We start from the raw sequence: 15,650 nt of genomic DNA, 5'->3' as shown, positions 1-15,650 counted from the left end.
ACATAAGCAAAAAATTAAAGAGAAATTTTTTGATAAAAATAGTACCCTTGAGGACATGCTAACAAAATGTCCTGATGGCATTCCAGATAATCAATTCCGCCAGCTGATCGAGTATTGGAAACACCCAACTGTTCAAGTAAGGCTAAAATAGTGCATTTCTACTCATCGACATATTTTGCATCATATCTATTTATTTTTTTTTGATTTATCAATTCAATTATCTCTTTTTTATTTAATAATAGGCCATATGCGAGATGAATTCTCAAAACAGGAAAAACCAAAAGTGGAGGCATCGAATGGGACCTATTAATTTTGCAAGAGTATGTGTGGCATTTGTAATACTTAGCTGACATTTCTTCAAAAATCTGAATTTCATTTTTTTGTACTTTATTAGAACATATTGATATTTTTAAAATTTCTTTTGATATAATCTATAGAGTGCAGCCAAAGACAATAGCGAAGAACCATCAAAGCCTGAAATGTTTATTGCAACTCGTACCAAGACGGGAAAGGAAATCCAGGCTGATACCCAAGTTGCAATAGTAAGTTTTTTAATGAGGATTAGTAGTGAATTTGATTTAGATTTAAAATTTATATATTGTGGGGAGTTTGACTCCATTGAATTTTATCACGCATGTCGTCTTCTTCTTCTTCTTCTTCTTCTTCGTCTTCTTCTTCTTCTTCTTCTTCTTCGTCTTCTTCTTCTTCGTCTTTGTCTTCTTCTTCTTCTTCCTCTTCTTCTTCTTCTTCTTCTTCTTCCTCTTCCTCTTCTTCTTCTTCGTCTTCTTCTTCTTCTTCCTCTTCGTCTTCTTCTTCTTCTTCCTCTTCCTCTTCGTCTTCTTTTTCTTCTTCCTCTTCCTATTCCTCTTCCTCTTCCTCTTCCTCTTCCTCTTCCTCTTCCTCTTCCTCTTCTTCTTCGTCTTCTTCTTCTTCTTCCTCTTCGTCTTCTTCTTATTCTTCCTCTTCGTCTTCTTCTTCTTCTTCCTCTTCGTCTTCTTCTTCTTCTTCTTCTTCTTCCTCTTCGTCTTCTTCTTCTTGTTCCTCTTCCTCTTCGTCTTCTTCTTCCTCGTCCTCTTCCTCTTCGTCTTCCTCTTCCTCTTCCTCTTCCTCTTCCTCTTCCTCTTCCTCTTCATCTTCCTCTTCCTCTTCCCCTTCGTCTTCGTCTTCCTCTTCGTCTTCCTCTTCCTCTTCTTCCTCTTCCTCGTCCTCTTCCTCCTCTTCCTCTTCCTCTTCCTCTTCCTCTTCCTCTTCTTCTTCTTCTTCTTCTTCTTCCTCTTCCTCTTCCTCTTTTTCTTCTTCTTCTTCCTCTTCTTCTTCCTCTTCTTCTTCCTCTTCTTGTTCTTCTTCTTCTTCCTTTTCTTCCTCTTCTTCTTCTTCTTCTTCTTTTTCTTCTTTTTGTGCAAGTGCGAGGAGATATCAATTCTTTGTCGATGTCGCTAAATTGTTTGCTAGGAAAAATTGTTAAATTTTTTTAGTTCTTGATCGGTATCATAGGACTAGAAATGAAATAGTACTTACAGTTCACTATGGATGCCAATTTTATTCAACAGACTGAACTTCAGAATCGCCAAAATTCTGGGGAAACAGATAATGATGAATTTAGGGCAGTGTTTGGAAAGAAGAAGCCTGGTCCACTTAGGTGCTATGGTAGATCAGTGACAACAACTTCTTTCAAGAAAGATGAGGAAATTAATAATCTAAAAGAAAAGCATGCCAATGAAATCACTCTTTAAAGGATGAATTGAGAGAAGAAATGCGACATTTATTCACTCAATTACTGCAAAACAACCTTGGATTGAATTTTCAAGATATACAAGGGTGTGTTGGATCTAACCTTGCTTCACCTATTGATGCAAGTAGCGCACAAGCTGTAAGATGCACAAATCTTCCACATTCTTCAGGGTCAGCTCATGATTCGGTTCTTCAAAAGGTATTTTGTATTTCACATTATCTGTTAATAGTCTGCATATTTTTTTGTTCTATTTGAGCTCGTGTTCTTGGTAAAGATGTTCTGAACTTATTTTACTATCTTGAATCTTTGAAAGTTCAATATGTACTTTGTTTTTGTCACTCATTGTCTCCTTTCAGCTTCTATACTTAATTTTTTTTATATTTTTAGTTGTATGAGTATTGTATTGTGTTGAAGGAGGACTCTAGTGATTTTGGGTTGTAGTTGTGTACTTTTTTCCCCTATTGTTTTACTGCTTTGAACTATGATGGTTGTTGTGAGAGATGGTTTTAGTTTTCTTGGTTGGTTTACCTTTTGATTTATTGTTGGAAGGAGTCTGATCATTAACTTTCCCATTCTGCTGACTGTTATCACTTGTAGGGTCTGGATGATCCTTTTTCTTTGTTTCACTGGTAAGAGTAATAAGAACTTGCCTCCCTGAAATATTATCATTGTTGTCCTGAATTTTTTGCACTTGACCGTAACTTGTAGCATTAATCTGAAACCTATTTGGAACTTGCTATTTATTCTGAATGTGATGCTGAGGGGTAGCAGGGGCTCTTTGGTCTAGACTATGGTCAATCTGATTGTTCTCATGCCCAGCATGCGACATATTCCCCCCTTTGGATACCCCATCTTGTAAATTAGTTGTGTTCTCCTGACACCCTCCTTCCAACCCTCCAATAACTTCAACAGCCTCATCCAGACAATTAACAAGGGGGTTTTAGGGTAGGGGAGTAGTAGAGTCAATACCTGTGATCCTTTTGCTTTGATTTTCAGAATTCTTTCTTTTTTTTCCTTGTCGGAATTATTTGACAATTGGTTTGCTGTGGAAGGTAAGTCAGTGGTTGACTTATTATTAATTTGTGTCTCCATTGTATCCTTATTTTTTGAATTCTAGTTTTCCGCTCCTTCTTGATTGTTTGGTTGATCTGTATAGAAAGAATAATGAAATTATTTGAAGTAGGGAGTGTAGAATTAGTAGTCATACTTGTGTGATGAGTCTGCTGCTACTGTATTGTTTCCTTAGGAGATTTTGGTCTGTCCATGCTATGTTGAACTGGCCTGTATGTTTTTCTCTTCTGAATCTACCATTCTTCATCAGCTAACTTGTTGTTATTTCATTATTTTTGGTGCTGCTGTTCTATTCTTCATCAGCTGGCTTGTTGTTATGTGACTAAAATCTGCGAGTAGATCAATCTATAGACACCAAAAAAGAGTTCATTGTCAAACTTGACAATAGTAAAGAAAAATGTGAAGAAGATTCACAAAACTAATTACCTTTAAGTTGGGAGTTGATGGATCAGGAATCCTTATGTTGCGAGGAAATGCACTTAAAATTATATTTTGCATCTGTATGCAGCTTGGAGGGATAAAAAAAAATAGAAAATAAGAAGAAGAAAAAAGGGAAAGAAAAGGACATGAAAGAGAATCTAATAAAAGGCACAGAAGAAAAATAGAACATGGGTTCCCAGATCAGAATATAAATTAATAAAAGAATATCATCATAGAACTTGCACTAGTTGTACCTTATACATAGTAAAAAATTCCGCACCTTTCTCTTTTTTCATCATTCCTATTTATGAATTGGTTTGGCTTACTGTGAATTTAAGCATATTAAATACATGATTTATTTCACTAACTTATAATTTTATTTTGAATGTGCAGGAAAATGCCGGTAATTGAATTTGAATTGTGGCCAGAAGTAAACTCAATCTATTGTAGTGAACGATGAAGAGTTTTTGTACTAATGTCATATATGTTTGAATGCATTCGATTTTGTGGAATTTATTGATAGTAGAGATCTTTAAGCAATCACTTTCTAAGTATTGGTTGTACAAGACATGTTTCTCGAAGTTTATTTGAAATATATAGGTTCGATTTAATTATTAGTTAATTTTGTGCTTTAGGTCACTTGTATATTTAATTATGTGATTATTGAATATATGTAAATAAAAATTATTATTCTTAAAAATACAAATTGTGGCTACAAAATTCTACACAACATTTCCACACTTCAAAAGTGTTGTTGTAGGACGTCTAATGTTATCTTGTACATAAGAAAAGTTACACTTTATAAGTGTTGCTCTAGATGAGATATAGAAGGCAACACTTTTTAAGTGTGACCAATAACAAAGCAAAGGCAACGCTTTTAAGTGTAGTATAATAAGACTAAGTTGTGGCTAATACATCACTACAAAGCGTGCCCTTATACCTCTTTGGCTACACTTTATAAGTGTAGCTGTAATGGCAACATTTAAAAAGTGTTTCCTAATGTCAAAGGTTACGCTTCTTTAGGCCACCCCCTAAAAAGCGTTGCTTAAAGTCCAAAAGTGTAGCCTTTTATCAAAGGCCACACTTTTTGTGTAATGACCCGAGAGCACCCCCTAGTCGTTACCGGCGTATTCGACCTCGAAGAGGTCTTATACAAGCCCTTAACATTCATAATAACATGTATCATAGAATAAAATCACGGAAAATTTAAAACCTTTACTTTGGAAGTTCAACTTCATATATGAAAAATAGAATCTAACTTCGTCACAATACACCATCTAGACATAGAAGTATTGAAAATGGGACTTAGCCTTTACATCAATAAGAGATCTTGCAAATAGGAAGTACAACAATGTCTTTCAACATAAGCAAAGAACTAAACATAGAAGCTAGATCATAGGGTCTTGTCCTCGGACTTGAGGACTCACCAACTTGGGGAAGCAACTCCAAGTGTCTTGAGAAGTAAGCTTGAATCCTCAATGGCCCGAACCTAAATGTTTGGGAAAAGGGAGAAATTATGGGTTAGCTACTATGCATAAAAACCATTGAAACATGCATAAAAGGACATTTTATTTTCAAAACATGCTTTTTGCCAAGTAAATCCAATATGCACACAAATTAAGTATCATAGTCCAAACCAACATAATATCATCCCAACATGTAGACAGCCCAAGCAATACTAGTGCAATGCAAAGAGTAGAACCCCATAACCCTATTCAAAGCCAAGTATCACATTAAGCAAACTACTTCATGCATACATTCATAAGATCATATTTCATCATAACTTACCACATTCATAATGATTATACATAACATAGCTTGAACATACATAAGTCATAATAATCATAATAATAAGAGAACACTACTTCAACCATCCCTTAGGATCCCACAAGTGCAATGTGCAAGAGAAGTCCCATCCCTCCCTTACACTATGTAGAAACCCTTAAGAAAGCCATAGTAAGAGTTCGCACCTTTCATACCTTCATTTAATTATACATTAGGGAAATATTGCATTTACCGACATAGACCATGATAGCTACATGGAATTCGGTGTTCTACTCCCACACCAAAAAAAGAGGGTTAACACTTGCCTAAGGTGTAACTAGTCGTACATAGCTATCTAGATGGATCCACTAAGCTAGATTCCTATGTGGGAACATAGTTAAGGGTCAAGGAGATTGCTTTTAGAAACCCTAACTTACTAAACGTGGGGGTTTCCATCTCATGAGACAACACATACCGTAGGTAATCCGGACATGCTAAACGTGTGGAAACCCATGTGGGGAGCCGGACATACTAAACGTGAGACCTCCATCTCATTTACATGACCTTTCGATGCTAAGCATCTAATTCCCTTTAGAAATCATCTTTAGTTGTCACATAAGTTCCCATTACCCTTTAATAGACCCTTATGTAGACATCTTACCATAATAGCTCATATGTGTTCATAAGCGAGTAACAATCCTTTCACTTTAGAGACACTTACCAAGTGAGTAAACCTTTCACTTCACATTACACTACAATTATGAGAACTACCTTTCAATCATATTGCAATCATACCATAATATACATACATACTTCATAGCTAATTCAAGTGTAGAGGGTTAAGGATGAGGAAACTAGGTCATCAACACCACAATAACACATTAGGTATAGCATCATTACCATCTAAGCAATTCACCTTTCATTCTTCAGTTCAAAGAAGAACCAACCTTCATACCTTCTTGCCCTTCGTGGGACATCCATACTTCAATTACCAAGCAATTCATAACCAATAAATAATACAAGGTAATTCATGAAGTAATAACATAATCAACATCAATATAAGCAATTGACATATTCACTTCATTGCCTTCAAGGCTTCATTCAAAGACTCAATGCTAATTTCATAGAAATTATACATAACCTAGGGTAGAATCATCATACAAACATGAAATATATGACATCACATTCAACTAATAGCCTTCAATCAATATCCAACACAAACTAGGGTTAGAATTAGGAAAAGAAGGAGAAACATGGGGCTCGTGGGGAATTCTTCAAGAAACCACCAGTACAACATAAATTCATCCATAATTGTTCATATAACAACAATCAAAGTCAGTTTATAACATCAATTTCACTTTTGAAAGAAGACCCACGTTTTTGGATTGAAACCTAGAAATTGGAGATTTTGAAATTCATCTTGAAGGGGCCTCTTGGGGAAAGGAATCCCAAGAATGATAAGAGGCCACCATACCTTATTGACGAATTAACCACGAAAATCTGAGTTTAAACCTTGGAGAGTTGGTCTTCTTCTTGAAGCTCCAATCTTCTTCAATGGAGTTCTTGAGAAGAGAGAGAGTAGAGAGAAGGAGGAACTTTAGGTTTAGATCTTTGGGTTTTTGTGTTTAAGTGATAAAAATGAGGTAAATTGACTTATAACTCATTATATACACGTCCCCTAAAGTACCCTAAATACCCCTCACTTAAATGGACTCTTTAATGAAGTAAAACTAGATTTCTGAATTTCTTCATTTTCGCCGCGGAACAAGTCCGTGACGCGGAGCTGTTCCCTGAAGATATTTGGAATTAAATTTCGAGATAGTAGGGTCCGCGACACGACCACGTTGCGAACTGACGTTTTGCTCCTTAGCGGAGCAAGTGTGCGACGCGCCCCTATTCCCTCCAAGTGCAATTTGCAAGCTGCCTTGGTAGCCTGCTTGGCTAAGGTTGGGGTCCTCCTAGGGGCCCCTTAGGGTTGCCCTGGGGCGTCGTATTCAAACCTTTTGACCCTAGGAACATATATTTACCTATTTTAAACCGTTTCACCAGATTATACTATCATACGACACTCCCAAACCTGCCCAAAACCTAAGGACACACTAGAACACATTCTTCTCTAGTTTTTGGACGTCGTGGTCGTTTCATGACGTTTAGATTTTACACTTCCAAACCAAGTCAATTACATTAGTGTAGGTTTATAAACATCATTTTAACTATTTTTAAGTCATTATTCATATGTTGAGGCTCTAACTTAAGTCATAGAATTTCCGGGGTGTTACATTTTGCTAGTTTAGGCTACACTTTACTTGGGTGGCCATAGCCCTAAAAATGGTGTAGTGTCAATTCCTACAATCGATAAATTACATTCCTACAATCAATTAGGTATATGCTATACACAAGTGAGACCGATAAACTTGGGGCTCTGATACCAACATGTCACGACCATATCCTTCCATTCATGATGGAACATACTATAATCCTCCAGTAGGTAAGTCAATCCATACCTAGAACGGAAAGTAAGTATAAGGGTAGAACTAAAGAGGAAAAAAACACCAATGAACCAAATGACAGAAATGGAAGCAAACAAAAACTAAATACAATAGAAACCCTCCTAAGACTTGAAGTCACAGGTATTGAGCTATCTAATAAGAACAATTACACGTCCTAAAAGTGAGCCACCACAAGTTGTCTCAAAGTATATAAGTATATAAGGAGCAAGGCTGGTCAAGGACGTCAAGTGCTCACCCTCATCTTCATTATCTATAAGCTGCAAAAGATAACACAAATGATCAACGCTGGTAGCTGGTACTAGGACCTACATCACGAAAATGATATTGAGTGTATCATAAGTATCAAAACAAAGGTACTTAGTAAGCATCATAGGCCGACTAAACAAGAAAAGTAAAGACAATCAAAAAACGTAGAATCTAGACACTAAAAGAGTTCAAAGAAGGAAAGAAATAAGGCACCTGATCATACAGAAACTAAATCTAAGCAAAGTTAAACTAAACCTTACTAGACCCCCATAAGCCAAGAAGGTACACTTGTGCGCCAATTTAAATAAAAATCTGAACGGACCCCATAAGCCTGACAAGTACATAGAATAACTAAGTCTATAAAGATAAGGTACCTAATCCCAAGTCCAGTAAGAGTGAACCGGGCCTCGAACCTAAAGTGATTGTATCCCAAAGAAGTAATGATAAACGCTCAACTACACCTCATCCAATACTAGGTATAGAAGATCGTTATCTAATATAAAACCCAACAAAAAGTTGGCGTCGAACCCACAAGGAGCGATACAAGTTTGAATTCAGTGACGAAGTTACAAATGTAATCTAATTGGTGGTAGGTATAGAAATTATCGTAAATATTTAGTTAAATTGAAAGGGGTGACAACAAATGTCAGATGGGGGAATTGGTTTGTTAATTAACAACTAAAACAAATACGAAAATAGGGGAATCAACAATGTTGAGAGGAATTCTTGGGATGTGATCGATTATTGGTTAATTTCGCTATATGGGTAATTGAAATTTACTAACGATTGCTAAATCTTAGAAGGTAGGCGGACTATAGGTGCAATAACGTTCCCTTGAACAATTATTACGATTCAGCAAGCTCTCTCGAACCTCGACAAGCTTAACCACAAGAACAACCCAAAACCTTATTTTATCTACTCTTTCGAGCTAGATAGGTAGAATCAAGATTAGGATTCACTCTTTCAAGTTGAACCCACATCAACCCAATAACTACAATCATTAATCAAAAACTTTAGTTCTAAAACCTCTTTCTCAAGCAAGCCCAGAACTCTAATGTAGAATTGCATTTGCAACTACAATTCATATATTAATACACAACTATAGACTAAACCCACTTCAATTAAGCATTTAAATAAATAAATAACAATACCCATAAGCTAATGAAACCAATAATAACATGATCACACCCCAATAATTGGGGTTTTAGCGACACATCATAAAAAGAGAGAAAAAATTACCAACTATATTAGGCATGAACTGGGTAAAAGTTTACAAGTCTCTACAATGCTCCAAATCTAATTAGTTAAAAAACCCAATTGCAAATCCTCCAAATTAAGGATCAAAAGCTTCAAAGTCTACAATGGAAACACAAAAACTCAAAGAAAACTAAAACTCTAAGGCTTATGGAATCACAACTCCTAACTCTTCTTTTTAAATTTCAATTTATAGTTCCCCAGATTTTGGCCTTCAAGGCCATTAGGCGGAGTAGGTCACTCCTCGCAATCCAGTCGACGATTCACCCTTCACTCCAATCCATCGCCGATTTTCATTGTCCATTAGACTTCAGGATTCTGTGACTCCAAGCAATCAAGGTTGATGTAGCCGAGTCGGTCGGTGATCCGCTAACTATCCATTTCTGTCGCCAAGTAGGTTATTCTCTAGGGCTGGCATGCTGGAACTTTAGGTGAGCTAAAGAGCCACTTGGCGGTTCAGCGAGTGGTTTGGGCGATCACGAGGGTTGCCTTCCTTTAACTTCTTCAGTTTTTCTGTTCGTTTTTGCCCAGTAATGTCCTTGCCTTGGTCCTTAGCCTTCATTGTTGCAAATCAACACTTTAACATCAGTTTAGAGCATAAATTAGGTTTTTGAGGACATTTAAACTATGAAAACAAAGCCCTAAATAAGTTGAAATCTCAGACTCATCAACACCCCCAACTTAAACTTTCGTTTGTCTTTAAGTAAAACTCAAGATCAATAAGTTCAACAAGGATGTCTACAAACACTGCTGCTTAAGACTCAACACAAATGCACATAAGAGGTGCAAACTACACATACAATGCTCAATTGTGCACTCAAAGTTTCAAATTGTGACTCACCGGTATCAATTATACTCAAGCTTACAATGCTTGCTTCAAATGCAAGTTCAAGCTTAACAAAAGTATTCATATCCCCTCACAACAAAGATGATTCCAGACTCACAAGATTCCTCAATAATTTAAGATCCCGAAATCAAATACAACTCTCACACTCACAAAGATGAATAGATGCATGACTCCACCCATAGGCTTTCCCTTATATTCCAATCAAAATTCGTTTCAGCACACTCAAGATCACAAAGATCGTTTTAAGGCTTGTAATGGGACTGAGTGTAAATGTATGGTTATTTAGGCTTAGTGGCTTCAAACTTCATAAAGTATGGCCTGAAAATCACCTTTTCTCCTTCTCGTTCACATTCAAACATGTTCATAATCCACCCCATTATTCAACTAAACATGACTTACCGGATACCCCATTTCTTTTACTCCTTTCACACACTTTATTTCACAACACTTCTTTTTCATTCTTTTATCTTCTTCACCATTTTTCTTTTCTTTTTCTCTCTTTTCTCTTTTTTTTTTATATGGAAATATGGAGGGGTTCCATCTTTTTCAAAACAATCCATAAAGGGGGAATATTTCACACTTCTTGACTTTCCTCCTTTCTCAGCACACCCCCAACTTAGGCTTTTGGCCTAAGTTGGCTTTTCAAATGGACCAATACTTTATGAAGGTTATGGGTAATGGGATAAAGAGGTCAAAGTTGTTCAAGTTTCTTCTAAAGAGAAGGATATGCTTAAAAGGTTCCCAGCAAGGTTCACACTTCGCACAAGGTGGCTACAAAGAGGTGTATTATTAGTTTGGTTCACTCTTCAAAACTTTTTGCCTAAGATCATTTAAATCGCTTGCCTCAATTAATCAATCGGACCAACGGAGCAAATTCTAGGTGTCATCAAGAAAAATATTCAAGACAACCTCATCAAACAAGACTCCACACTTTCTAGCTAGCATGCAATGTTCATCACAAGAGACCTAATCGACAATCGGCTAGTCACAACGAGATGCTAAAAGTTCACATATTGCCTATGTAACTCAGTTTTCCTCATCGTAGCTGCACATCCATGTCGTTCAATTAAGAGCACTATTCAAGTCATCAGTATAGACCACAACTAATACTCGACAATGCAAGAGAACAACCACAATCACACACAAACGAGGTGGCAAAGATTTTAAAATCAGTCAAAACCACTTACACATTAAAAATAATGGACCACAATGTCTCAACAACCAAGATATATATAAACACCAATAGGCTCCAATATTCACAAAACCAAAACAAAAAACAAATCAATATTCACAAAACTATGCCAATAGAGGTAGGTATGGAAATACCTCACCCTGCCAACAAAAATAAGCAATTGTCCTGAAATGCAAATAAAAACTAGAAATAGTCTAAACTAACAAACAAACAGGCAAAAAGATCAGCCTGCTAGGCTAGGCTTGGGGTGAAGCCTGCCTATCGAAACCTCCCTCTGTCTGGGCATCATTGCCTGGTAGCTCATAATCTTGGCTCCATTGGAGCCCACCATACAAGTGTCCCGGAGTGAAGCCTGCCTAGCGGTCTCAAACATGGCACCCTCCAAGTCAGCCAAATCCTCCTTACACAGTTTCCTCTCGAACACCAAGCTTCTACTCATTTGTCTTAGCCTCAGACTCAGCATCAGCATCATCAGCTCTAGTCTTATCTCCGATAGTAGTCGGAGGCACCTCAGAACAAGCTAGAATATATGTCCTTGGGACCTCGAGAATCTCCACTGTGCCAAACAATATCGACAGGTCAGTCGAGTTCATCTCATCCACATCTCTATGCAGCCCCACAATATCGGCCTTCAAGGTTGTCACAACATCTGTAGGAGCCTGGTCCTTCTCACACTCTTCAACTCGCAAAGCAAGGTCATCCAATGCCAACTTGTGACCTTCAATCTGAACTCTATATTCCCTCATCTCAGCCCGTATCGGGGCTAAGGTAGCAACAATCACCCACTCAATATTCCCAGGCATGGCGGCCTTTACAGGGAGGCACGCACATCAGTAGATTAGGCCAAATAGCCCATCTTGTAAAGCATGTCCTCGGTGATAAGGGGTCGCGAGGCGGCAGCGGCAGCAGCAGAAGCAGAACTAGTGGGATGAGGTGCAGCAGATGTACTAAAGGTCTCAGAAACAGAATGTCCAGATACCTGAGGGACCCACCGACTTGAATGGGCATGATTGCCTTTGTCGGTAACGTATCAATGTCAACCTCCAGGGACGTATCCACTATTACTGCCCTCCTCCTGTCAGTCTCATCCCGTATGTACTCGGCCTCAATGAGCCAGATTTCAGTAGAAGAGGTGGGTGTCACCTCGACATCCTTTTTGTCACCTCTCAGAACACGGACACGTCTGCACAACTCAGTGATAAACACCAGAAATTAGAGTGAGGTATGGCTCTGTCTGCCCCTCATGGCCATCTCTTGCTCGATCAGCAACTCCAAATTCAGCTTCTAGCGATCAATAATAGACCTTAGACAGGCAACCTTCGGGTGTTAGAGGAAGGACTCGTTCTGGGATGGTATAGCAGTGCTATTGATAAACATGAACTAGTATCTGGTAGCAACATTCAGGTCCTTCTTCTCTATGGGTGCAACGGCCTCAATCCACGTGGAGGTGACATCGGAGAGACGGGGTGACAGCCAACCCTTAAGGTCCTCCAAGGTTATTTTTTGGACTAAATTGATGTAATCGTTCATAATGTCCAAGGACCACCCCAGGACAACATTTATATATGAGCAGAGGCATTTTACTTTCTTGCCTCGAACCACCATGAAGTCCACCAGTTTGAAGGCACTTGCCTTCTTCTTCCCCTTTGGCACTAACTCTTCATAGGCCGAATAGAATTCCCTGACCTAAATAGGAATGTAGGGGCCCCGAGGTTATGTAAAAATCTCAAACTTGTGGAACTAGAGAGTGTTCCACACATCCTGATATCAGTCCACAACACTATCGGTAGACAATCTCTTCTCCACTACAATGGTCCTCAAACCCTTGGCCTTTAGTCGATTGAGTGACCGAGGAGAAAGACCCTGAGCAGGTGGTGCTTGTACCACTGTCTCTGCAGGAGCGGGATCTAGAGTTGAAGCTGGAGGAGTAGGCATCTAAGGCTCCAGAATCCTAGACGGATCATGAAAGACTTGGAGTATAGCTCCGCTCTCCAGGCATATAGTAATTGAAGATACTCTGGCACGGAGATAGAAGTCGGATACTCATCCTGGAACCACTATCACTATCTGAGGTAGTGAGGCGTGTGTCGTAAACCCCTTCACTATCGGAGCTCTCCTCCATTGGTGTCAAAATCACGGGCTCCTTGCCCTTGTCTTTACCTCCCTTTGGAGGTTGTTTTGCAATCGGTGCCCGAGAAGCAGTGGCTTCCTCATTTATTGTAATCCCACGTGCCCGCTTTCGAGGTTGTTGATTTCTAATAGCTACCTTTGGTCTAGCCGTGCCTACAAATCCATGTGAAAAACATTAGATGAGGTGATAAAAAGAATGCAGGAAGACTTACTGAATCGGTCTGCGAGTTGCCGAACCACTTTGGCAAGCCAGGTCGAGCTCGCCAAAAGTTCCAAAACAAAAAATTTCAAAAATCAAAGCTGGCCAGCTATGTCCAGGGCCATTCGACGGATCGCGAACACCAATTGGCGAACTAGAAATAGCTCTCTGAAAGTTACAGAATAATGTAAATTAAGGGCGTAGAAAGACAATCAGAAGGGACTTTCGGCGAGCACAGGCATATTACCGAAAGTTACGAAACTCAAACTCAACATTTAGAGAATTAAAGGGCGATCTAGGGGATGCTAGGTGAATCGTTGAACCACACGGCGAGCTCGACCCAGCTCGGCAAGTAGTCCATCGTGCCAATTTTTCACCTAGTACTTCAAAATCAAGCCCGCAACCCATGAAAACAAAATCATACATCAAAAACATGCAATGAACACTAAACCCATATGACCCATGCCTTAGAGGTACTCAGACTTCCCCTGATTTGGTAAAAATTGGCCAATTGATGTCTTTTGCCCTTAAGAATGATGCCAACCGCTCTATCATCGGGCAAAATTTCACAATTAGCACAATTCGGGGTTACTCAACCTTCACCCCGCTAGACCCATAACATTTTCAACACAACCCAACAATTTCAACGGTTAAAGACACGGGAATCAACCATTTACGACCAATTAATTATGAATTCACTTAAGAACGGGTAAACCAACTATCACACGATAAACAAAATGACAAAACATACAAATATCAACCACAGAAAAAGGTTCATTCGATTCCAACCAACTATTTAGTTCTCGGTTCGGAAAACCAACCTTTTATGCCAAAAATTGAAAAGCTAGGAATCAATGAATTCCCCAAAATCTGCCCCGAGCAAAGATCCTAAGCAAAACTAATATGAGAATATGAAAAATCTAATATCAGGTGTGAGATCAATACGAAAGTTGAAAAGTAAGAAAGTAAAGGGATTTTTGAATTTAAAACTGTTTGGCATTTTAAAACTCTTCATTTTGCACGTCAGTCAGCGAAGTAAGTTGAGTCTGCCAACCCACTCGGTGATGCGCCGAGTAGAACTTTAGGCCGCTGAGTTTTAATAAACCTCTGGCATGCCAGATGATTCCAACAACGGTCCAAGTCGGGCTCACCGACCTATTCAGCAAGTCGCCGACTGGACTTTTGCCTCGCCTAGTTGCCATTTGATGCTTATTGTGACCAACGACACTACTTCTGATTCAAGTGTCTACGATCGTCGATAATATAGTAACCCAACCGAGGGTTGGGATCGTCCCAAGGGAATGGTTTTTAGAATTTATAGAAAAATAAAATTTAGTTCTAACTAGTCGTAGCTAAAGATATTAACGATTAAAAATATTTAAAATTAAAGGGGGAGACACAATAGTGTCAAATATCGATTTGGGGGTTTTGTCATAAGTAAGCTAAAATTAGAGAAATCAACAAGAAAATCTAACATTGAGAGGGGGATTCTTGGGATGTGACCGGAGTACGGGTTAATCTAAATTATTTGGTACATGCTTTCGATAGAGAATTTCTAGAGTAATAGTGATTAGGCTAAGCTATACGTGGGAATAAATTCTCTCTCAAGCAACTTACCCTGTTTCAAATGGGTTCCTCTCGTACACCCACTTTCCACATGAAGACCACCCTATGCCTTACCCCACTTACTCTCTCGAGCTGAGTGGTAGGATATGAGACTTGGGCTCACCCTGTCAGGCTGAACCTCATGTCGACCCACTCCTTAGGCCATCAGTCTAGCAGTCTTGGTTTCACGACCTCTCTCTCGACCAAGCCAAAAACGCATGGGTAGACTTGTATTTGCCACTACAAACCCATTAAATTCAACAAAAACTACTAGATGAAATCACCATTAAACTACATTTAATCTATCAACAAGCAAGACCCAACAACAATATTAACCCATATTCGCTAAATCACACCCAAATAATGCAGGTTTTTAGCCACACATCAAGAGATAGAAATTTATACCTAAATGAGCTTGCATTCAAATGCGCATGAAGATTTAAGTCTTGTTACAAGCCAAGAATGAAGAAATCAAGAGACCCAAGTCCAAATCTCTGGAGATGACAACCTGTTCTTCTTCAAGTTTTCAAAACCCTCTCAAACTCAAAGCAAAAAGAAAATGTACTAAAATTATATAATTGTTTCTCACACTAAAAATCTGATACTAGGCTATAACTCTCAACGACTATTTATAGTTTTCAAAAAAATTATGTTGCAGCCGACCATTCGGCGACATTAGT

General features: G+C 38.6%; 1 protein-coding gene and 1 pseudogene across 1 annotated transcript; one reads left to right on the top strand and one right to left on the bottom strand.

The window, feature by feature from the left end:
• The first annotated feature begins 254 nt into the window (after positions 1-254).
• Positions 255-2,173, top strand: LOC125863718 (uncharacterized; annotated as a pseudogene).
• Positions 2,174-11,467: 9,294 nt separating this feature from the next.
• On the bottom strand, positions 11,468-11,839 carry LOC125863717 (uncharacterized). Its single transcript, XM_049543743.1, has one exon. It carries the CDS (start codon positions 11,837-11,839, stop codon positions 11,468-11,470), a length of 372 nt encoding a protein of 123 aa, XP_049399700.1.
• Between the last annotated feature and the right edge of the window lie 3,811 nt (positions 11,840-15,650).

This window comes from Solanum stenotomum, chromosome 5, assembly GCF_019186545.1.
Source record: "Solanum stenotomum isolate F172 chromosome 5, ASM1918654v1, whole genome shotgun sequence".
In the NCBI taxonomy this organism is placed as follows: Eukaryota; Viridiplantae; Streptophyta; class Magnoliopsida; order Solanales; family Solanaceae; genus Solanum; species Solanum stenotomum.
This window is presented reverse-complemented; position numbering and strand designations above follow the sequence as displayed.

Coding starts and splice junctions, on each gene's coding strand:
- LOC125863717 (XM_049543743.1), bottom strand. CDS start 11,839: ATGCCTGGGAATATTGAGTGGGTGATTGTTGCTACCTTAGCCCCGATA.